The sequence below is a fragment of the Ammospiza caudacuta genome, chromosome 22 (genome assembly GCF_027887145.1).
Source record: "Ammospiza caudacuta isolate bAmmCau1 chromosome 22, bAmmCau1.pri, whole genome shotgun sequence".
Classification (NCBI taxonomy): Eukaryota; Metazoa; Chordata; class Aves; order Passeriformes; family Passerellidae; genus Ammospiza; species Ammospiza caudacuta.
The window spans coordinates 8,166,224-8,189,774 of NC_080614.1; the positions used below are offsets into that span (position 1 = coordinate 8,166,224).

Sequence of the window (23,551 nt, forward strand, 5' to 3'; positions counted from 1 at the left end):
AAGGTGGGAGCACTTAAAAACTCTGCTTTGGATCCCTTGAGCAGTAATGAGGAATTTCCTCCTTTCTCCCCAAAATCCCTCAGGCCTCCCCCTGCTCTGTGTGTGTTGAGCTTCCCTGAGCTCCATCTGCCAGCCTGGGATCAGGGGGCTGCTCACAGGACACTGGGGAGCACTGGGGAGCTCTGTTCATCCCCATTTGTGGGATTTTGTGGCTGTTCCTTTCAGCTGTGCCCCACGCAAGGTTTGGATTTGCCACATGCACCCCATGTTTGGGTTTTTAGTGGAGTTTTCTGATGGCTGGGTAACACAAGCTCTTGAGTAAATCATGAAAAGTTTTTACTCCAGGCCTCAGGAAATTGGATTTTTATTTCTATTTCTATTTCTTTCAGCTACTTTGAGCTTGAGTCAGTTCAGCTCTCTTGGTTATTGAGCAGGTTCAGGTCTCATTCCTAATGTGTCTCATTCCTAGTGTGTCTCATTCCCAGAAAACTGAAGTTATTTTGCCAGCAGAACCAGAAATTTCAAACCCAGTTACTTACCCCTTACCCAGAAACACAAGACAGCTTGACTGGGCTTTACCAATCTGTGTTGTTGCACTCAGAGGTCCTTGGAGACAGAAAATAGAATTTTTCAGCCTCTGGTACCAAGCCTTATCAAGCCAGATCTAGTTTGCTGTTTAGTTTGGAACAGGAATGCCCTGCCAGGTCTCTCTGGGAAGGAACAGCAGCAGGAATGTTATCTGAACTTTTCATTTCAGGAGCCCGAGCCCCAGTCAGGCTGTGCAGGTGGGAGGACAGGGATGTGTTGGGATGTGGGGCACAGGATCCCTCCCCAAGGATGTGCAGCTGCACTTGGGACACAAACCCACCCTTGGAAAGCTGGGTGACTCTCAAATAAGAAGAGATTTATTTTTTTAAGCTCTTTGCTCATTCTCCAGCTTTTCCACTGCTTTGCAAAGGCATTTCAGAAATGTCCCAGAGCTGTGGAAATTCTGCAGCCACTTCTCAGAAAACCATGAGAGAATTATTCTGACACATGTTTCCATCTCCTGCTTTTTGCATTTTCCCCTCTTGTGTTTCTTTTTCTTTGACCTAGAACAAACTTCTCCATGCTTACAATTCTCACTATTCCAAAGAAATTTCACTGGAGTGTTGGATTTTCCCCACGCAGTGGAATGCTGTGATCCCAGTTAAATTCCAGTCTCCTTCCAGCAGTGTCCATGCTAAATGTTTTTATTATTTATTTATTATTTAAATGATTATATATTATTATTTATTAGCAATGTTTTGTGCTAAATGCTGCCTCAGGGAGGGTCCTTCTCCTGGGCCCTCAGGAAATCAGGGACCAGGTGCTGTGGGGAGCAGCACCTCAGCAAAGCACAGAGAACTCCAAAAACATCCCAGAGCTCTTTATTTTTTTCTGGACAAACAATTTTATTTTCGGTAATGCGTCTATACACTGTACATTCAGTCACTGTGGTATATAAGCATAGCTATTTTCATACATAATCTCATAAAGTCCTTTATTTTACAATATTATCTGCATCAGGGGGAGGGGATGTGGAAAAGGGGGTGGAAAAGGACTATCAAGGTACACAGCGAAATAGATAAATATGCCAAGCTTTTTTCTTATTTTTTTTTTAAATCAGGCATTTATAAACAAGAAAGCATACATTACTTACATAAAAATAGTTCTAGAATAGTAGAGTAAGTCATAATATTGTCATTAGCAGCAGCATAGGAGAGACCAGGATAACAAAAATGTGCTGAAATGCTATTGGCTATTATAAATGTAAAGATTTATTTTTCTTCAATTGAAAAAATGTCATTTCTGTGAGTTCTTTCAATTAAAAAAAAAAAAAAAAACAAAACAAAAAAACCAAAACAACAACCAAGCCAACAAAAAAACTTCTCTCTAAAACACATGGACTGCTGAGAGGGCAGAATGGAACAAAAACCAACCTTTTGGTAATAAAATACTTTACAGTGAAAATAAGGACAAATAAAATGCAAATGATGGAGAAAAGGTTATAACCCACATTGAAAACTTGCAAAAAGATTTTGTTTTGTTTTTTTCCTAACAGACAGCAAAGGTTCTTCTCAGTTAAAAACACAACTCATAAAACAAGACAACTACCAGGTAAGAAAGAGTTTTGAAAAAGTAAACACCATATACACTTATAATACAACAGTGTAAAATGAAAAAAAGTATTTACAAGTTGAATTTACTTTTAATGTTTTTTTTACATTGGCTAGTTCTGTTTGAAAAGCAGAATATTATGTATAGAGTTAGCTGCTCCATAGATATGAATGTTATTGCTGTTGGTTTTTTTTTTTCCCTTCGTTAAATCTTCGTTCAGTAATAGAAACAAGGAGTAATTAAACTGAATATACAAGTAGTAATATATTTGTAGGTACAGGGAGAGTCAACAGCCTGTATGAAACACCTCTTCTCCCTTGGAACTTCTTAAAGGAAACTAAAGCACAGAGGATGGGGGGATGGAGGGGCAGCCCCTGTCCCTGGGGATGCAGCAGGGAGTGGGGGCTGCAGGAAGGAGGGAAGGAAGGAGGGAAGGAATTCCATGGACCAGGCTCTCCCAGCTTTACTGAGGTGTTGCAGGCACAGGAGTGACCCCAGAGCTCCGAGCACCTTCACGGGGGGGCTGCTCTGCAGAGCCCCCTGGTGAGAATCGGCCCCTGGGGCTGGGACAGGCCCTGCTGACGGCTCTGGATTCCACATCCATCCCTCGCTCTGCAGGGACAACTCACCCGCTCTGCAGAGGGAGCTCTGATTGCTAAACATGGCCAGAAATGCCCAGTGCTCAAAGGCAGCCCTGCCAGCCCCTCCTGGGCAGCGGCTGCTGCTGGACAATGTTTGTTCCTGCTCTTCTTGCACCTTGTTTCTCGTCATGATTTTAAATATTAATTGATAGAAATGGCTTTTCACTCCCAAGGAGCAAATCCTGGGGAGTTTTGGGGTGGGTTCACTGCAGGTATGGCCCTGCATGGAGTGCTGGAGTGGGGCAGAGCAAAGCCCCACTGTAATTCTGCTTTGGAGTCTGTGCTGCCCTGGGACCCTTCACCTGTGCAGCACAGTGAGGCTGCTTGGTGCTGATTGAACATTTTACTGTTCTGCTTCTTTCCTGCAGATTTCCTCCTTCAGAAGTGTGGGAGCCTCATGCCCAGTGAGTGACTGCATTTCCCTGGACACAAATGAAAAATCACGTTGTGCTCAGGTGAGTGGCTTTTCCTGGCAGACAACAGCAGGACATGGACATGTTGCTATTTTTTGGGGTTTATAAAGGGAGTGAAACCATCACAGATCAGGGGGAAAAACCCAAACAAGCAAAATTTCCAAAGCCAGGCTTCCATGAGCCGCCACAGGAGCGGGGTCTGTTCTCTGTGTGGGTCCCAACACGGCAGTAAAGCAGAGCACAAGAGACTTGAAATGCACAAAAATGATCAGCTACAGCTACAGTTGTTTAGTTTCCCTTGAAGAAATAAGTGGATAATACAGATCTGGAAATCATAAGGCTGAGAACATTTTTCTGCATACTGCATAACAAAAGAACCCCTTTACATAAGACAGTAATAATGCCCATTAATGACTATATGGCAGAGTTTAATCCATGCATATGATTTAATAATCGTAGAAAAAAACATACAAAGAAAATAAAACCCCACATTAAAAAAAAAAAACCAAAACAAAAACAAAACCTGCTCAAGCATAATCAAAATTCCTTTTGCATTGCACTTTAGAAGGAGAGCTGCACCTAGAGCCAGTCTCCAGTATCCCAAACACACAAGGGCCAACCCCTGTATCCACAGACAGGTTCAGGTCATTGACTTGGTGTGACTGTTTCTTGCTCCCAACAGTTTTACATTGTCCCAGAAATTCCACTCCTTTCATATTTCTTCTTTTTTGTACCTAAAACATATATATGAACTTCTTTGTTAATGCTCACAGTTACTATAATGGTTACTATAATGGTTTCAAGCAAACAGCTCTTGTTTAAAAAAAAAAAAATCTCTCTAATGTACTCTAAGTAAATACCATAATTTTAGGATTGGAAGCCGCTTTCTGTCTACTGGGAAATAATTTTGAAGCTTACATAGTTTGCATTAATGTCCAAAAGCAAATAAAGATTACTGGAAATATGTTTCTTCTTTTAGAATAATTCTGGGTATGATGATGCATAGGGGGTTCTCCTTTTTTTCCTTTTTTTAATTTTATTTTATTATTATTCTTTAAGGTAAAAAAAGTGTCAGCATTGCCTAGAGAAGATGCTGAGAGGAAAAATGAGCTGGAAGGCACATCTGCAGCCCCAGATCACATTTTCAGTTGCTCGAGCGTGTCAGAGGTGAGTGTTTATGGGTGAAAATTAATTTTCTCCTGATCAGTAAAGCACCAGCTTTATTTGTTAAGCACTTTTGGGAGCATCTCTGCTGCTCCCCAGCTTGGTTCATACACAGCCACAAAACCAGGTTCTATCTGAACCAGCAGCACAGGGGGAATTCCTGCTCTGGGGACTCTGGACCTGCTGGATCCTCCTTTGCTTACAGGGACGCTGATGGGAGGCGTCAGTGGTGGCAGATTGGGTTCATGGTTTGCACAGCTGTTAGGGCAGAATCTCAAATGCTTGACATATACATCTTAGAAACAGGGAATAAAATGCAGAGTAAGATTCTGACAAAGTGCAGGTTTAAAAAAAAAATATATATATATATAAAAAAACCTCAGCACCACCCCCAAGGTAGTGATGGTTTGCTGCATTGTATCCCGGGGCCGCGGCTTGGATCCCAAAATTAAAGTAATTTCTCTTTTTAAAAACAAAAAAAGTTTTTTAAAAAAAGATGTAGGCTTATTCACAGCAGCAAAAATGTTGGTTTTCTGTTCTGTAGTATCCGACACTGCAACGTTGGACTCTCCTTGGGCACAGAAATCCTGACTGACAGTTCGGAATGGAAGCAGGGAAATACTGAATTCATGGTAAGATGGTGCAACAAGATGAGTTTTCCAGAAAACTGAAAGCTGAAGATTTCAGAATGACTTCAACACACAGATGTCTCTGCTTTGTTCCTCTACCAACTGATCATCCATTTCCTTCCTTTCTTCTTTCTCTCTTTCTTTTCCCAAGGCTGACGTGCTCCTGGGTGAAGTCTCTGAACACAGGGGGGTCTGTGGGGCTGGGCTGGGGCTCTCAACCCAAGCCCTTCTGCTCCCCTCATCCCCTGCACACTCCTGCAGCTTCCCTTCTTCCTGTGTCCAGGGCAGGAAATGGACATCGTTCATTCTAAGGAAAAAAATCAACTTGGAAAAGCACTCTGAACTTCTCCTACGCCCACGTGACGGGATGGGACCACGATGGCTTCTGAGATGGCTGGAAAACTGCTCCTGACATGGATGGCATCATCACCAAGAGGGGCTTCTGCACAAAGAATCCCAAAGCCTATAAAGTCATTAAAAATTGTGCATCGAAGGTTTTTTATTTTTTGTCTTTTTTTTTTTGTTTTGCTTTAAAGGTTCATTATAAAAATCTTGTTAATTTTTTTTTTAATACCAAGTCTGTGTAATGAATTCTTTTAAATAGCTTATAAGAAAAGTCGGTTTGTTTTTAAATTCCAAAATGTTCCAACAGGCAGGAGAACACAAAGCCACTGCCGTGCTCACCTTGGACTCCGGGTTCAGCTGGACCACACTGCTTTGCTTAGAGTTTGCCAGTAGAAAATTTGCTGTGGACTTAAAAGTATTTTTGTTTACAAACACTTTGTGTTTTCTAGGCACAGTAAGATGTTGTGCTATATGGATTGGGAAAAAAAGAGGCGGAATTCAGTGCTTCTGTTCTAGAGAGTAACAACATTTGCCTTCCAACTACTGAGAATCCATATTCCTAAAGTGTGTGCCAGGACACCACTACTCACACGTGCACTCCCAGTCCCACTCTCTCCCTCCCTGTGCTGGGGGATGAGGGGTCAGTTCTCCATGGGGCTCGAGGTGCTCTCACTGCTGGGCTGGCTGCTGGCTTTGGGCCACAGCTGTTCCTGAAGTTCCTTGACCACCTTCTCCAGGTGCTCGCGCGCCTCCCGCTCGTGCAGGAGGTCGGCACGGAGCTGCTCCCGGTCGGCCTCGGCGTGCTGCAGCTTCACCTGCAGGTCCTCGATCTGTGGGACAGACAGACAGACAGGGCTGTGGGACACACACCTTGCACCGGGCAGGGGAGCAAACAATGTCTACTCCACACATAGGATTATCAAGATAGAGGTAAGGAAGGAATTCCCTGTTCCCTTTTTCCATATACTGCCGCAGTACAGTGCCTGCTTAGCTTTGAAACCTAAACATTTCCACTGACTCCAGCTCCAGAAAGGAAGGTGAAAACCAGAAGAGTTAAGAAACACTTCAAGAATTCTTTAGTGCAGCAGAACCTGGTCACTTCTTCAAGCATGGCTGTTGTTTCTTTAGGCAGTGACAGCAGCTCAGCAAAGCAAACCCCAGGTGCTGGCACAGGGGATTCACTTTCAGCTCTTTTACAACGATTGTTAATGGAAGTGACCAGAAAGGGCCTTGGCTGCTGATGGGCCAGGCCTCCCCAGCTATGGATTAAAGCCCTGCAGTGTCCCCACTCTGCTCCCAGCAGCACCTGCAGCTGCCCTTGGCCTCCCTGACCTCCCTATTTGGTACTTTCTGACAAAAAAGGCAGAGAAAACCCCCAGGACCGGAAGGTGCAAGTACCAGAAACAGCACCCAGTGAGAAAGGAAATGCCAGCAGTCAGCAAAGATTGCCATTTAACAGGGAAGGGAAACCTCCCATGTTTTGGGCTAAAATGCAGGTAAACCTCCCCCATCCATCTTTGGATTTCAGTATCAAGGTAAGAAAAGGGAAGGTATAAACCACAGCTCCTCAATGGGCATTAAGCATCTAATACTTTAGGCCCAGAGGCATTTCCACCCTGGCCTGATGCTGTTTCTGTCAGCCTGAGCCTGTCTAGAGAACTGCGGTTTCCTCAAAAATAATTTGTGACCAACTTCCTCTTACACCCCAAGCTGTAGCTACAAGGGTGTGTAAAGCTTTATTTTAAAATTTCTCAGGACTTAAGAACTTGACAGCCCTGAGCCCCCAGGCCAGCCCAGGCCGTGTTCAGCTGCCCTGGTGCTGCTCCCCAGGGCCCTGGGGGAACGCCCAGCGCAGCAGCCCCAGGGAGGCTCTGTTTAGTCTGGACACCCCTTATCAGTGAGACATCCTGTGATGCTGAGAGGAAGCCCCACATCATTTCCTGCTCCTGGCCAGACGTGTCTCAGCGGGAGCAGGCGGCCACTCCCCTTCCCCTTATCAGAGCCCTGGAGATTGTGAGCTTGGCTTCTGCTCTTCCCTCGTCCCTTAAAGCCACCACGCCAGGGACCTGCAGCTCCCACCTCCAGGAGCACCTGTGTCTCACCACAGCCTGCTCCAGCACTCCTGGAACTCCCTCTGCCGTGAGCTTTTCAGGGCTGAGTTAAACTATGTAAAGTATTTGAAGTACATATAAATATACACAAATTAAAGTTTGTTAAACAGAAGCTTTTGAGGACTATGAGGGAGCTAAAGGGGCACCTCTGTGGCAGGTGCATGGGATGAGGTTAAATTCAGGCTCCATTTTTTGCCCTCCTGCCCTCTGTTATGCCTGTCCCAGCTCAGGAGCAGGGTGGGTGCAGCAGGGGGGAGCGGAGGAGCTGCCCCAGCCCTGCAGGGGACAGGAGGAGGGAGCTGAGGAGCTGCCCCAGCCCTGCAGGGGACAGGAGGAGGGAGCTGAGGAGCTGCCCCAGCCCTGCAGGGGACAGGAGGAGGGAGCTGAGGAGCTGCCCCAGGCAGGGGAGGGAGCCCAGGAGCTGCCCCAGCCCTCAGGGCCTCACCTGTGCTGAGTACTTGGCCCGGAGCCGGCCGGCCTCGCAGCCCTTGTCGCACACGCGGATCTGCCGCGCCTGCTCCAGCTCCCGCTTCAGCCGGATCCGCGACTCGTTCGCCTCCTTCATCTTCTTCTCGTTCTCGGCCCGCAGGCGCTCGATCTCCTTCCGCAGGTTGCGCTTGGCCTCCGTCGCTTCCCTCAGCTTCTCCTTCTTGGCCACTCTGAGGAACTCCAGCTCCTGGACACAGAGGCAGGTGAGCAGTGAGCGTGAGGGAAGCCATCCGAGCCACGTTCCCACCTCCTGCTGCCTGTGACCGAGGCAGCCCGGAGCTAAACCCCGCTCTGAACTCTGCACGAGCCCTTCTCCTTTAAATCCTGTGCAGTTCCTGCACTCCAGCTACCCTGAAGCCCAGGATAACAAAAAGCTCAGCGCTACAGCCCCATTTTGCTTTGTCAAGCAGAATAGCTGCGACCATCTGGGCCTGAATAAAGATGAACTGCAGTTGGAGAGAGCTCCAGCACCAGCTCCACGTTCCAAAGCACCCGACTGCAGTGCCTGGGCTGGAGCTGAAGGCTCTGAAGATGCACAACGTGGAAAGTGCAGTTCTGAGTGTCCTTTGTGTATGGAAAAGCTCAACAGGACATCAGAAATCAGCTCCATTTTATCAAGCTCCCCTCAAAAATCCACTCAAGGGAAGGACAGAACACAAACTGTGTCTTTCCTAGCTCTGGGGTGCTGTAAGTGACTGGGGGTGAGCCCCAAGACTCCTCACAACCAGCTCATGGATTGTTCTGTCACAAAAGCTGGAAAACTCTAGGCTAAAACCTGAAGCTGAATGGGAACCATATTTTGCTCTGGGAACTGCCACTCCCCCTGTCCAGGCTGGAAGCTGCTGCCTTGGAATCTCAAACCCATGAGGGAACCATTACTTTCATGGATAATGATAAGGAACCTTCAAGGAACAAAGGAAGAAACCCCTAAGTTGTTAAAATACATGTTCACAGCAAGCACAGAGATGTGGCTCACATTTCCTAAAGGGTTAAATCAGAAACTAAAGATCTATTTTTTCCCCCAGAAGCAGCATTTCCTCCCTGCCCGAGTCAAACCCTCCAGCCCTGCTTGCTGTGAAGTTGCACTGCAGGGTCATGGGAAATTCACTCTTTTGACAATCTCACTTCCCAGCCAGGCTGGAAGTTAGCTTGGCCATGCCTCTGGAAATACACACAGAGCCCCTGGAAGTACACACAGCCCCTGGAAATACACACACAACCTCTGGAAATACACACACAGCCCCTAGAAGTACACACACACACACATTATGCATAAATGTTTACTTTGAAATACATAAAACACAGATTTTGCTCAGGGTAACTAAAAAAGAGAGCATCACTGCAGGTTTTGTGTCTCAAACCAGGCCCTTATTTACTCCATCCCATGGATTCCAGCTCCAGCTTGGGAACAGCTCCACACCAAGTATTCAAAGAGGACACACAAATCTAAGCTGGCTCCCCCTTCTTTTCTCTGCACTCTTTTTACCCCAGCTCAAATAAAAGGCAGTTCCCCCATCACTGAGCTCAGCCCTGACCTGTGCAGCCCTGCCTGACCATGGACACACTGATGGATCCAGGAATTCCAGAAATAAGGAGCTGCTTCCCTGCCTGAACTCAGCAGTGGGATGCCTGACAAAGCCCTTACTTCAGCTGTGGCCGTGTCCCAGGAACACCCTCCCTCACAGAGCCTTTAAAACTCCAGCTAAAGCCTCCAGAAATGTTTCCTGTTCAGTGAAATGAAAACAAAATAAACTCTGCTGGACTAGAAGATTTTTTCAGTAATGAAAAGATGTTGATTTTGGTAACCATGGATTTATAACCCAAGGAAAAACAGGTGGCAAGCTTAAAAACATCAGACTGGTTCCTGTGCTTTGGATTCCCAGTTGGATTTACAAACAGAGCCCCAGCAAAGGCTGTTGCTATTTGGGAAAAATGAGGCAATTCCTTTTTCAGAGCTGCCTGCTGGGCTGTACCTGGCAGGGCAGGGCAGGGCAGGGCAGCCTCACCTGGTGCAGGCTGCGCTTGGCCTGCAGGGCCGCGTTCAGCTTCTCCTCCTGCTTCACCCTCATCTTCACCACCTCGTGCAGGAACTTCTCTTTGGCTTCTTTGGTGTCCAGGCCACTGTCCAGGGCCTGCCTGAGGTGCTCCAGCTCAGCCTCCAGCCCGCTGCTGTGGGGGTCAGGGTGTGCAGCCACCTCGTAGGAGCTGTTCACGGGGGCTGGGGGCTGCATCCCAGGGGAGCTCATGTCCTTGGCAGAGCTGGAGGAGGTGAAGGATGGGGAGGAGAGCGAGGATAAGGAGGAGGTGACTGGAAAAAAGGAACATTGAAAATTAATTTTAAAATGTCAATAATTAAGACATAATTATATACAGCTCGTATATATATTATACAGCTCCAAATGTGCTGAGGCCCTTTTGTACAGAGACACTTGATAATCAATTTTAAATAGGAAAGGAAATTAAAAACCTGCTCATTTTATACTTTGATACTTGAAAAATGATGAAAATGCAAACTTGACTTAAGGGACTGAGTTCAATTTGTTTGAACTGCGACTGCACAACTCACATCACAAAGGTACCATGGAGGCACTGGGCTCCCACAATTCCATTTAAGCCCCACAGAAACTGCACAGGAACCCCTGCAAAAACCCAACCCAAATAAAGGCAGCCACAAGTGTCACTTACACTCTTCCCTGGTTTCTACTTCAATCTCTGCTTCTGACTCCTTGTCCTCCTCGGGGGCCGTGCTGGCCGCGGTGCTGGTGGCACTGGCAGCGGCCTCGGGGCCAGCCGAGTGCTCGGGGCCGTGTTTCCTCTTCCTGGGCTGCCCCGAGCCCGGCCCCTCGCTGCCCCGGGACACCACCGTGGCACAGGGGGGGTTGCTCACCATCTTCTGCTGGGCTGGAGGGGCCAGCGCCACGTTGGGCGCCACGGCGCTCTCAAAGCTCTTGTAGGAGTAAAAGCTGCGTTGGGGGAGGCAGGAGGAGGAGAAAAGGGTCACAGTCCTGGCTTTGGGAGCTTCCCAATCCAGAGTTACACTGCAAACACCCACAGTGAATCCCACTGATTTCCACCAGCTGAGAACCTGCCCATGGCACTGTTCAGTGTTTTAGTCCCTCATTAAACCCAGGGATTAAACCCCACATATCCTAAGAGCACCAAGGAGATGAGACCTCCCAGAGCCTAAAAGCCCTAAAGCTGCTTCCTCTGCTCCTCATGGTGCTGTTGTTTCAACCAACTGCACAGCTGGACTTTCATCTATCCATAAATGTTCTGTAAACTCAAACCAGCACTTCCTTAAGGAAAACCATGGAGTGGAAAAGCATCTTCTTGTGCCTCTGATTCTGACACACACCTGAGTGTTCATGTGTAAAACCACAGGTACAACAACCAACAAACCTTTGGTTAAACCTTGGTGTTAAACGGGAGCATTAACATGGCATCAAATACAGGGAATTTTGCAAAAAGCAAAGCAAAGACTTTGCAACTTCAATTTAGCACCTACAACATGATGTGGTATCAGTTAAAATTTCTCCTGGAGCTGTTGTAGATGGGCTTTATCCAATACTGAAATCAGCCAGGTTTCTCACAGGGATACCAAGGACACTTCCACCAATTCTCTCCCTACCTAGTTTAAAAATTAGGATATGCTGATAGGCTTTTCCCCTTTTATTTTCCTTTTTTTAAACCACAGCTTCTAAGAAACTTATTCATAAGGGCAGCACAATATGTTCTCCATAATATTCCCTAAAAACACCTGGTCACTTAAGTCAAACTTTCCAAAGAAATCATCACCCTCAGGCAGAAACCTGGCTCGGAGCTTTTCAGACTGCCCAGCTCCATTCTGGCACAGGGATGTTGAACTGCCCTGACACTTTGTGCTCTCAGTGTGACACCAAGGTCCCACCTGCTGGGGGTGACTCACTCAGGGCTGCTGCTGGCCTCGGTGTCTGGATAGATCTGACAGGCTGATGAGCCAGAAACCCCCAGGGCCAGGGCACACAGAGGGGATGGGGAAACCTCTGAGGAGCCAGAAACCCCCAGGGCACACAGAGGGGATGGGGAAATCTCTGCTGCCCTTTGGCCTCCCTGGCACGGTGGGGAGGGAGAGGCTGGAGCTGGGCTGGGACAGGAGCTGGTACCAGGGACAGGGGCCTGGCAGTGCCTGCACCTCCCTGACACTGCCCAGGACCTTCAGTGACTGCACCCCAAGTGTCCACCCCATCTCAGCAGCCTCCACCTGACACTTCCATGGCAGGTGCCACCTTTAAACCCTTCACACACAAACCAGCGATGCTTTTTGTGTTTCCTTTCTGCAAACAAAACCCTGCAGCTGCAAACGCCCTGAGTGAGCACGGGGACAAAGCCAGGGGCAGCTGGCACCCCCTGTGCTGTCCCTGTGTCCTTACCTGTCCCGGATGAGGGCGGGCAGGTGGCTGGAGAGCTCCTTCTCGCTGGCTGACACCGCGGGGGACCAGGGCCGGAAGGCGGAGAGGCGCTGCCGCGGGTGCACGCAGCCGATGCTCTGGGGACAGACACGACATCAGTGACCCCAAAAACCTCTGAGAGCATCAACCCCCCAGAGGGGACCTGGGGCTGCCCAGGGTACCCTCAGTCATCCCCACAGCTGCTCCCCACTGGCCACGACCTCCTTGCTCAGGGGTTCTGCTGGCCAACGAGCTCCGTGCAGTTTGGAGGGATCACAAAGAGCTACAAACAAATCCTGAGCCTTGCAGGGTTCCTGTACCTCAAAGGCACAAGGGAATTCCTGACTTCCCTGGCACAATCCAGGTCAATGAGCACTGGAGGGTGACAAGGAATCTGGGGGGACTGTGTAGCTCAATGCTGACTAGGGAAAGGATGGAAATGTTACTAATTTAGAAACCCTGGGCATGTTCTTTCCCTCATTTTCTCCTCTGGTCTCAGAAGAGTGATGCTTTGTGCCAATTTGATCTCTCTTGATGACAAAATATTCAACAATCACCTTATTAGATGAACTGGATAAGGACCGTAACCAACTGGACTGTTTTTCCTTCTCAGAAGATGCTGGAGATTGGGAAGCAGAGTCATCTATTTTGGGCTTTTTGGAAGCAGGAGGATCTGAAGAGACCTGAAACAAAAGCAGGAAAAATCAAAGTCAGATTCCTCATTTTGCAATCAGCTTAGAAACAAGTTATAAAGCAAAAGCAAATTTTGTTATTTAGAAGGAAGAAACTCTTTTAGTTTCTTTAGTTTAGAAGGGTGTTTTTCTTCTTTTCTCAAATGCAAGGCCAAACAAAGGAGCGCAAACAAGGGGCAGACACAGACTGTGACATAACACACTTCACTCCTCCATGGGAGACACTGGGATCAGGTGTTCATGGCACAGCAGAGATGGGCAGTGATCAAAGGGAGACACTGCTCCAGGCTGAGGAGAAATATCAGCCTTTTATGATTTTTGCATGCAGAAAGGTAAGTTTAATGTGGTTGCTGAACTGGAAAGATTATTTTAAATGAGAACAGAACAGACTTTGTTATTCTGTTTGCAGTGGTTGTTATGCCGATGACTTCACTACCCCACAGCTGCAGTGGATTCTGGGGGTGCTGCCAAGAGCTGCTTTGCCTTTTCCACAAGTGGCTCAGCTTGGCCCATAAATCATCCTCAAGCATAAGAAAGCCCTTTGGCAAGCAAAATCCCTTTCCTTCAACACTGTGAAGGAATAAAATTCCTATAGTCCCAGCGTGGCTTGCAAAAAAATTGGTAACTACTGGTTTAACTGGTGCACTGGGGATACCAGCTTGAAGGGCTGCCAGTACAAACACCTCTCACAGCAGGGAGGGAGAAGGTTCTGGACCTTGTGCTGCATCACGACCAGAAACAATAAAAGAAACATCCCAGCCCTGTTTCTATTCCTTTTTGTGACTTTTTGCAGTTCTCCACCTTTCCCCGTTCCCACTAAGCCTGGCTCCCAGAAGGGTGGCACAGCCACCCTGCAGTCATTAATAATTGCTCATATTTGCATTTATTTGTCTCATCACTGTGATTTTTGTGGGCAAACAAGTGTTGATCCAGGTGTGTCTGGGGTGGCAATAACCTGGGAGCCTGAAATGCTCCAGCCCAGTGACAGGAAGGACCTCATTTGCCAATGTCCTGTGCTCTGAAAATCAGTCCCCTCAAGGCACCTTCAGCTGGGAACTCAGAGAGTGCTCCTCCAGCTGCTGCTGAACCCTGAGCACTGTGATTTAAATGATTTACCTGAAAAACACCTGCAGAATTGTCCCAGTGCCCTTCTCAGGGCTCCCTCCCCAAGAGCTCTCTGACTGCACCCCATCAGTGCCCAGATCAGGAGGGAGTGACACCCTCAGCCCATGCAGAGCCTGCTGATCCCACGGGAGCAGGGCAGGGCCCTGTGCAGCCCCTGCCAGCCCATCTGGCATTGCCCTGTGTGCCCTGCCAGCCCGGAGTGCCCAGCAGCGTCACCCCCAGGCCTGCAGGGCTCAGCACAGCATTCCCTGGCACGGGGAGCCTGGGGCAGCTTTCCATGCACAGCAGATGAGGGAGGATGACATGGGAGGGCTGTGGGGGTGTGTGTGCAACCCCCAGGACAAAATTAGCCCCTGCCAGTGCCAAATTCCAGCTCCATGGGATTTGCAGCAGATTCTCTGGGCACAGCTTCAGGCTTCCCCAGGGCTGCCCAGCCAGGGCACGGGCCCTCCCCTCACACCCAGCTAGGAAAGGGCATTCCTGGGCCCTTCTCTAGAAAACACAGCACAAAGCACTGGGAGAGATTTGGTTTTGCTGGGGAGATGCTGCCTGTGCAGAGTCAGTGACTGCATGGGAAAGGCATTTGGCAGGGCCTGCTGATCCCAGCCCATCCACCGGGGACGCGGAGCCGTGTGGGGAGGGGACTCGGCCTGCAGGCTGGGGAGGAAGGGGGGCTTGGAATGGAAAAGGCAACAGGTGGCAAGACTCAGCGTGGAACCCGTCCCTCCCTCCCCCCGTCCGTCCGTCTGTCCGTCCGTCCTGAACATTCTGTCCAGGCACGAGCAGGACAGGCCCCAGGCTGGGCCCAGAGCAGCCCCCCAGCACCCCCAGCTCTGGGAATGGGGAGCAGGGACAGCCCTAGACAGGCTGGGGAGATGGTACAGCAGAATGATCTCGTTTGCATTTTTTAAGGAATTCTCTCAATCTCTCTCCACTGTCCCCCTTCTTTCACCTTCAGGGCTGACCCCAGGACAGGAGGGGCTGAGCACCCCTGGGAAATGCTGCCCAAATTCCATGTCCAGGAGCTGATCTGGAAACATGGGGTGCACTGGAAACAAGCAGCAAAGGAGGGGTGCACACATGGAAACCAGGGCTGTGCTCCCCCAGAGGAGGTGCTGGGGTTTTCCTGCCCTGGAATCATCTCCCACCCCAGCACTCCTGGGAGCCCAGAGCTGGAGCAGCACCCCAGGCACTCAGGGTGCTGTGAGCGAGGTTTGGAGCTGCTGTGCTCACTGCTCCAACCCCTGCCCCACCTGCATTCCACGGATCATTCCATGTTTGAGGCAGAATTGCCTCTTGGCAGATGCTTTAAAAAACCCACCTTGGATTTAGGTTTCACTTTAACAAGGTAAAAATGCACCAATTCCAGCAGTTTCTACTACAGGGAGAGACTCAGATGTGGAACAAGGCAGACACTGAGCACCAAATCTGCTCTTCCTGTGACTCAGCCATTACATCCCACTGCAGGACACATTCCAGGCACCAAATACCCCACTCTGACACTTCCAGCCCAGCCACAGCAGCCAACAAACCTTGGGACTGCTTCAAATGGGGATGGTTTGATTTCATTTCTTCCTCTGTGCCAAATAATGAAACACACACCAAGTTGCAAAAGAAATACTGAAAATCTGATCTAGCTTTTTTGCCATCTTCATAAACGATTTATGGAACACTCAAAAAAAACCTCCAAAAAACTGAAATAAATATTTCCTTATTTCCTATTCATTTTTATTTCCATTGGAGGCAATTTAATAATCTGCTGTCAAATGGGCTTTGTGCTGGACACAGCCACTTGTTAATAAACATTTTCTCCAATCCACAGACAGAACAAACTTCAGGATACAAAGTGGGCCCAGAAATGCTTACATGAAACATCTACTTAAGCTTTGGGACTGTTGGTTTCTGAAGAAAATTTTAGGGGAAAAATAGATACAGAAAGATTTATACAGTCACTAAAAAAAGCTTTCAGAGGTGCATTCCAAAGGGAAATTTGGGCCTGTGAACTTTGCCAGCCATTTTAAGGCAAACCGAAATGAGGCGGCTCAGCTTGGCCTGCAGCCAGCCAGGGCCACATTTGACATGTCAGATCAAATTTTCTACTTCAATTAAATATTACAGTAACAAACCATGAGACCAGTGGAAAGAATTTTTGACCCTCTCCTTCTCAGGAAGACAAACCTTCCCTGGAGCTCAGCACCAGGAGCAGAACCAGCAACTGCAGGTCAGGCACCTCAACAACACCTTTTGCTACAAATGCAATGGAAAATGAACCCAGAAATAATCTTATATTTGAAGATGTGGGAGTGCTCACAGGTATGATTCTGGGTGTCCTAGTGTCTACCAAAATACATTTCCTGAATAATTCACTTTTATTTCCCCTGCTGTATCCCAGTGTCACACATCTGGACTGAGCAAAGGCTTTTGCTCCCTCCTCATCCTTTGCTACTCTGCCCCAAACCCACAACATGTGGTACTGAGAACTGGGCTGCTTTTGCCTTGTTAAGGATGAAAACATCAACAAATGGAAAACACTTAGGAGGCCTCCATACCTCTGAAGTTTTAGCTGGGAAATGTACCTGCAACAATCAGCCCATGCTCCAAATCCTCCCCTACCCTGTGATGATAAAACCTCCCCAAATTGGGTCTGAGCTGGGCAATAAATCCCAAATCCTGGTTAAAGACAGAGATGTGGTAAAGCAGGGCAGTGGCACAGGTTTGTCTGAGCTGGTTGCCCTCCCCAGCCAGGTGTGGCTGCACTTTGTGCTGCTTCCACTGGGGAATCCATCCCTTGGCTCATCCCCTCCTTCAGAACAGGGCTGGGAAATGTGGGCCCTGAATTTCATTTACTCCTTTAAAAATAAAAGATTTCATGTCCCCAAAGCTACTGAGCTATCCCAACCCAGAGAAATCTGCAAAATTAATTGGCAAAATACTGCAAGGCTGCAGAATTCCATTTCGTATCCTTAAGGCAGGTGGAAATCAGAAACAATTGCACTGCAAAACCCAGCTGGAAAGGCAGGGACAAGCAGAGAAAATACAAAAATGTGCTGTGAATGTGCAGCGTCCTCTCCCTGTGCCGTTGTCACCCGGGCTCAGACAGCCACAGCCCAGCCCGGGTGGAGCTTCCTGTCCCTGCCTGGGCACGGAGGCTCGGCCGCGCTCTCAGCGGGGCAGAACCGCCCGCGCTGGGCTGTGAACCCCGAGAGAGCCCGGCAGGCCCTGCGGGGGGAACGCGCCACACAGCCCGGGGTGAAACACAGCACAGCAGCCCTGAGCCAACAGGGGGGAACAGGCCCGACAGCCGGGGTGAAACACAGCACAGCAGCCCTGGGCACACAGGGGGGGAACAGGCCCGACAGCCGGGGTGAAACACAGCACAGCAGCCCTGGGCACACAGGGGGGAACAGGCCCGACAGCCGGGGTGAAACACAGCACAGCAGCCCTGGGCACACAGGGGGGAACAGGCCCGACAGCCGGGGTGAAACACAGCACAGCAGCCCTGGGCACACAGGGGGGAACAGGCCACACAGCCCGGGGTGAAACACAGCACAGCAGCCCTGGGCACACAGGGGGGGAACAGGCCCGATGGCCCGGGGTGAAACACAGCACAGCAGCCCTGGGCACACAGGGGGGGAACAGGCCCGATGGCCCGGGGTGAAACACAGCACAGCAGCCCTGGGCACACAGGGGGGGAACAGGCCCGATGGCCCGGGGTGAAACACAGCACAGCAGCCCTGGGCCAACAGGGGGGAACAGGCCCGATGGCCCGGGGTGAAACACAGCACAGCAGCCCTGGGCACACAGGGGGGGAACAGGCCACACAGCCCGGGGTGAAACACAGCACAGCAGCCCTGGGCACACAGGGGGGGAACAGGCCCGACAGGCGGGGTGAAACACAGCACAGCAGCCCTGGGCCAACAGGGGGGAACAGGCCACACTGCCCGGGGTGAAACACAGCACAGCAGCCCTGGGCACACAGGGGGGGGAACAGGCCCGATGGCCCGGGGTGAAACACAGCACAGCAGCCCTGGGCCAGCGGGGAGCCCCCAGCAGCACAGGTCTGGATTTTGAGGTGCTCTGAACTCCAGAAAACATCTGAGCAAGCAGTGTCTGAGCCTGTTCCTGCTCCACAAAGGGCACGGTGAGAAATGCAAGTGGAAGTGAGAAAGAGAATTTCCAGGGTCTGTTCTGGGTGGCTTTCCTGGGTCACTTGGTGAGCACAGAGCAGTCACAGCCAGCTGAGCAGCAGACACAGGATGGGAACACCACTGACCCATTTTGAAAGGCTGCCATGACATTTATCTCCTGCTTTTCCTTGGAACAGAAGGATGCAGAGTTTTATTTTAAGCCCAGGGAAGTGCTGGCTCTGAGTGGCCACTCCTCCTCCCAGGACACGTTTTTCAGGCTCCTGCTGGCACAGGGATTAAGAAGTTCCCCAGTTGTGTAAATGGCATTTCAGAAGGAATGTTCCTTGACCAGTGACAAGGATTCAAATCTGCTTCTGGAGGTTACTGAGACCATAATTCCCACACCTGGGAGCTGAACTTGGAATTTTCCACGTGCTGCTCTCACAAATCACAGCCCTGAGTCTCCCTAAGAGCCACATGAGAAGGGAGAGGGCTCTGACAGATTCTTTCAAATTTCCAGTTAAACTCAAATTTTAAAATGCCCACTGGAGGTTCTGCCATGTGGGAAAAGGGCCCTTTATCCACATCCTTTAAGCCTCCAGGAGCACGTTGCCCATGGCCAGAACACTTCTTGCTAAAGCCTCTTTGTGACGTGCTCCAGAAGTGATTAATAAGGTATTAGAGCTCTTTGTAAGGACTGCACTTTCACGTGGATTAGAGGAATAAATATATTCAGGTACAGATTGAAAGCTGCGGAGGGTTGTCTCCATAATAAAAAAAGCTAAAAATAAAGCTGTGCCACGGAGCTCTAAGAAGATTTACTGCTTGTCTACTGGAGATATTTAAAAGAGAAAAAAACCTACCACACTGCAGTGTCAGTTCCAGGGAGCGTATGGAGCATTTGTTTTATTTTTCTTTCTTTTTTTTTTTTTACAATTTTGGTTTCATTGGGCAGGAATCCAGACTTTTTTCCATCTTCCCTTTTTTTGCTGCTCTGGTGGAAGCACAAGGACTCCTTTTCCCCTGTCATTTTGGGACGTGTGATTATGGCAAGTATTTGCTTTCTATTCCTGCCTTGCCAGCACACCCAGGGTGTCCCCCAGGGGTGACCTGGGGGGAATCTGCACCAACCAAAGCTGCCAGGCACAGGGGGGAAGGAGCTGTGCAAAAATCCCCCCTGCTCTCCCTGTCCCAGCGTTCTGTGTCCTCCCTGGCTCTGCACAGGGCTGATTTTCCATGCAAACACCTCCCCAGCTGGGCTGGAAGAACTGCATAGGAGAGGAGATGGTTTGGTCATGTTGGCAGCATTGGGAGGTTCACCTAAAAAAACCTGGGAACTGAGTTTTTCTCACACCTGTGCAAAAATCTTTAATTTCTATGGAAACATCTCCAGAATTTACCACAGCACAAGTGAAAAGGGACTGGGCTGTTTTATTTCAGACAGTTTACAGCAAAGTCCTGCAAGTACCCTTTGATGAATTCATTGTGTAAAGGCAAATTTAAATTATTTTCTAGAACACTCTACATAGCCCCTGGCATAAGTCATCATCCATTTTCAAAGCTTCTTGGCTAGCACAAAAGAAAGGAAAAAACCCTTTTCTCTCCTGTCTCAACATTTCTTTCCTTTTATTCCTTTAGCACAAAAATTAGGCCAGATGACATCTGCTGATTGAACACAAGGCATTGCTAGCAGGCTGTGCTCCAGCAAACCCTGCAAGCACCTCCCAGGCACACCCAGAGCCACAAACTTCAGCCTCAGATGAGGCAGAAAAGGCAAATCCCTCCTAATCCTCACCCCCTGCTGAAGCTGCTGGGATTCTTTGGGCCACTGCAATTTAGGAACTTTTCCCCCAAGTTCCATGAGGCTTGGACATGATGAAGATTCTACCTGGAAACCTGCACTGATAAAAAATGCTCAGCCAGCTCACCTGGCTGTTTAACCCCTGATCTCTACAATTACGCTTTTAATTTATTGTTCTCCTGCTACATCCATCTTTGATATAAATATGGATCTATAAATCAGCTCTTCAAATCTTCTACTAATAATGACTTCTTAATAGCCATTCTCTTGGTCCTAAAATTCTATAGTAGTTGCTCACAAAATCAGTATTTCCCATTCAGAGTGATTCTGATTCCTGCAGAAATCCCAGAGAACACAGAGCACAACCCCATCGTGGGGTGAGACCCTCACCCCAGATGGGAACGCTGAAATAAGCCAGAATAAAAAGGAAAAGCCATGTGAGAATGTGGCTACCTCAGTGTTAATAAATCCCTCCAACGAAGCACCCCTGATTTGTTGATTTTTCTGGTTAAAATCCCTCTGCAAAGAGCTGATCATTTGTTACACGATGTCCTTGCCTTTTCCCTCTTGGCCAATGCACCTGGAAGCCTTTTCCACTGGCTAAGAGGCTGTTTTGCCTTTCCAGTGGAAACTAAAAGTTACAGCTTGAAAAGAATTCCCTGCCCTGTGGTTGGAATCAGAACAAAACAGCTGAAATCGCCTTGCCCAGGGCAGGGCAGGGGGCTGAGCTCAGGGCAGGGCCCCTTTTCCTCTGGTGCTTTTTGGCAGCAGCTCCAGGGGTGCCCTGACAGGAGCAGGGGAAGCAGAGTGACCAAGGGAGGGGAATGTGGCCAGGGACCTGTGCCGCACACACAGGGAGGGCTGGCCCACAAAACACTTCTGGAACTGGGAAAGAACCAAGTGATGCCATCAGGGTCAGCAAGGAAAAGCAGAATTCCCTCTGTGCCAAAACTGTGAGTTTGTGGGCTCACAGTGCTGGGAATTAAAAAGCCCTTTGTGAACAGAATTTTCTCCCCACATTTTCTCTGCCATGCAAGCAGGCTCTGTTGCTGTTACTGACTCAGGTTCCAGCTCCATCTGCTCCTGGGTTGTGGGGACAAGTCCACTCTGCCAGCCAGAACCTCAGTTTGGTCTCCAGTGTTACATAAAAGGAGCAGCATTCCCCTTGTGACTTCCACTAACTCCAGCACAGTTTAGGAAGCCAAGAGAGGAGAGAGGGAGCTCTAAAACTGATAAAACTGATGGGGTTTTGATGCTTCTCTTCTCTATGGTACTTCTTGATACTTCTCAAACTTCTCTGTGGTACCTGGGGATGGAGCTGCCAAGCTGATTTGGGTGTCCCCAAGTCCCCTGGGGCACAGAATCTGCCCTGCAGAGCCACCAGCACCCAACCCTTTTAATTCTGGGAGGAAAAGCAAACAGCACAGAGAAAACCAAGTCAGTGCCCAGCCTTGAACAATTGTCCCAGTCCAGCTGGAGAATTCACTGTCAGCCCTCACCCTAACGTGGCATTGGTGCCAGGCTGGCTCTCCTGGGCTGGCACACGTGTGTGAGTGTGTGACACTGCTGCTGAGGGCAGGGCCAGCGCCCTGCCAACCTAAGCTGGGACAGGAGCCTGAGAACATCCCCAGGAATGACCTCAGAGGCTGAGGAGCCACTGGAGCACAGCAAGCACAGCGCCCCTGCCTGCCCTGGGCACACTCACCTGCAGTATTTACATTATTTCCTGCATCCCACTGCAGGAAAATCCATTTTAGCATTTTAGCAGCACATCTGGGTCATTTTTTGGTCATACAGAATAAAAACTGTGCAAAACAATTGGGATTCTCAGGCTGCACAAAGGCAGCACTGCCCTACATTTATTTTTCACTGAATTTCATTTATTTGAGATGACCACAGGGAAAGCTCAGAGCATTCTGTGTGCAATGACAGGACACAGAGCCAGGCTCTGCTCTGCAGCCCCAGCACAGTGAGGTGTAGGGAAACACCTGCAATTACCTCCAACACCTTCACAAGTCACTGTAACATCACCACAGATTCTGAATTTTCTGCTCCACCCAGCGCCCAATGCAGTTTTTAAACCCAAGCCTGCTTTACATAAATATCAGTGAAAGTCAATACATAGGCCATGGATTAATAGTCACAAATCCTATTAAGGTTACAAGGCAGAGCCATGGAAAACCCCCAGTCCCAGTGGGAAAAGAAACAGAGCAAGCCCTCAGATCCCAAAACCTCACACCTTGAGTCCTTCTATCAGAAGATGACTCAAGAAGAGGAGCAACCATACAGTTATAGATATTTTAGGTAATTAAGATAACTATTTTTAAGTTATAGGTATTTCAGCCAATGCCTTTAAGCTCCTGAGCAAATTTAATATCCTCCAAAGGAACTCAATTTTCAGTCAAGCCCTGCAAGAACACGCTGAGCAACTTCTCCACACTCACAAGAGAGGGAAAACCTAAATTCTCTGCTTTCAGAATGTTTTGAGAGCTGCAGACAGGCAGATGCTTCCCTGAGCAGCAGACAAGCTCGGTGCTCTGCAGTTCCAGGAAAGGCACAAGCAGCTCATCCACTTTAAGGCACATTTATTACTCCTGAACCTCCCAGAGCTCCCAGGATAAAGGCAGACAACCAATTACAGTCTTAGACTTCCAAAGCTCATTTTGCTGCCTTTAGAAATAAGCATCACATGCTCCTTCCACCAGACATGGAGTTAAGGAGGGTTAGGGGTGGTTTAAGAGGGGAGGAAGGAGGAGGAGGAGGAGGATGAATGAAGGAGAGGAGAGAACCCTTGAGTTTGCTCTTTGAGTTTGCTCTTTTTGCCAAAGCAGCTCTGCTGTGTCAGGAAGGGTTTGCTTTGGAGGAACCTTCCATGTTCCAGTGAGTGATTTGTCTAATCAGAATTAATTTCAACCACAACACTGGGGTGATGCACTCAGAAAAGGATTTTTATCCTTTGGTCACCTTGAGAAAAGAGAAACACTTCCAACAGTCACCAAAAATTTAAAATAACTGAGCAAACCACCTGGTAGGACTGCTGGGGTGCCCTGTGCAGGACCAGCAGTTGGACTTGGATGATTTTTTTGGGTCCCTTCCAGCTCAGGATATTCTGTAAAAATATTATCCCTACACTGGGATGTTCAACGTGAACCCCATCACTGCAGAAGAAGCCTTTAGCACATTGTCTTGTCCAATAAACAGAATTTTGACAAAAAGCCCACCCGTTTCTCTCCTTTTTCCCAACATAAACTCACCTTTTGACCACAGGTAAGAGGAAATGCCCCATGTATGTGAATATGGAGAGAGAAAGACACAACATTTCAAAAAACCTACTTTGTGTAACATCAGATGAGGCAGCAAAAGATAATTTGAAGGGAGAAATGGAAGGGGAATAGGATGGGCAGGAGGGGAAATCTGGGACACTCCAAGAAGGCTCTGAGTTCTTGTA

General features: G+C 48.8%; 1 protein-coding gene across 2 annotated transcripts in view; it reads right to left on the minus strand.

Annotated features, from left to right (window-relative positions):
* Positions 1-1,456: 1,456 nt before the first annotated feature.
* The window catches only part of SKI (SKI proto-oncogene), a 102,059-nt gene continuing 79,964 nt past the window's right edge, over positions 1,457-23,551 (minus strand). For both annotated transcript variants that reach the window (XM_058818645.1, XM_058818644.1), the window contains 6 exons: positions 12,916-13,041; positions 12,341-12,456; positions 10,617-10,894; positions 9,938-10,239; positions 7,888-8,118; positions 1,457-6,161 (listed from right to left, as the gene is read on the minus strand). In XM_058818645.1, the coding sequence (XP_058674628.1) occupies positions 5,973-6,161; positions 7,888-8,118; positions 9,938-10,239; positions 10,617-10,894; positions 12,341-12,456; positions 12,916-13,041 (1,242 nt within the window). In that variant the 3' untranslated portion in view covers positions 1,457-5,972. The remainder of the gene's footprint in view (positions 6,162-7,887; positions 8,119-9,937; positions 10,240-10,616; positions 10,895-12,340; positions 12,457-12,915; positions 13,042-23,551) is intronic.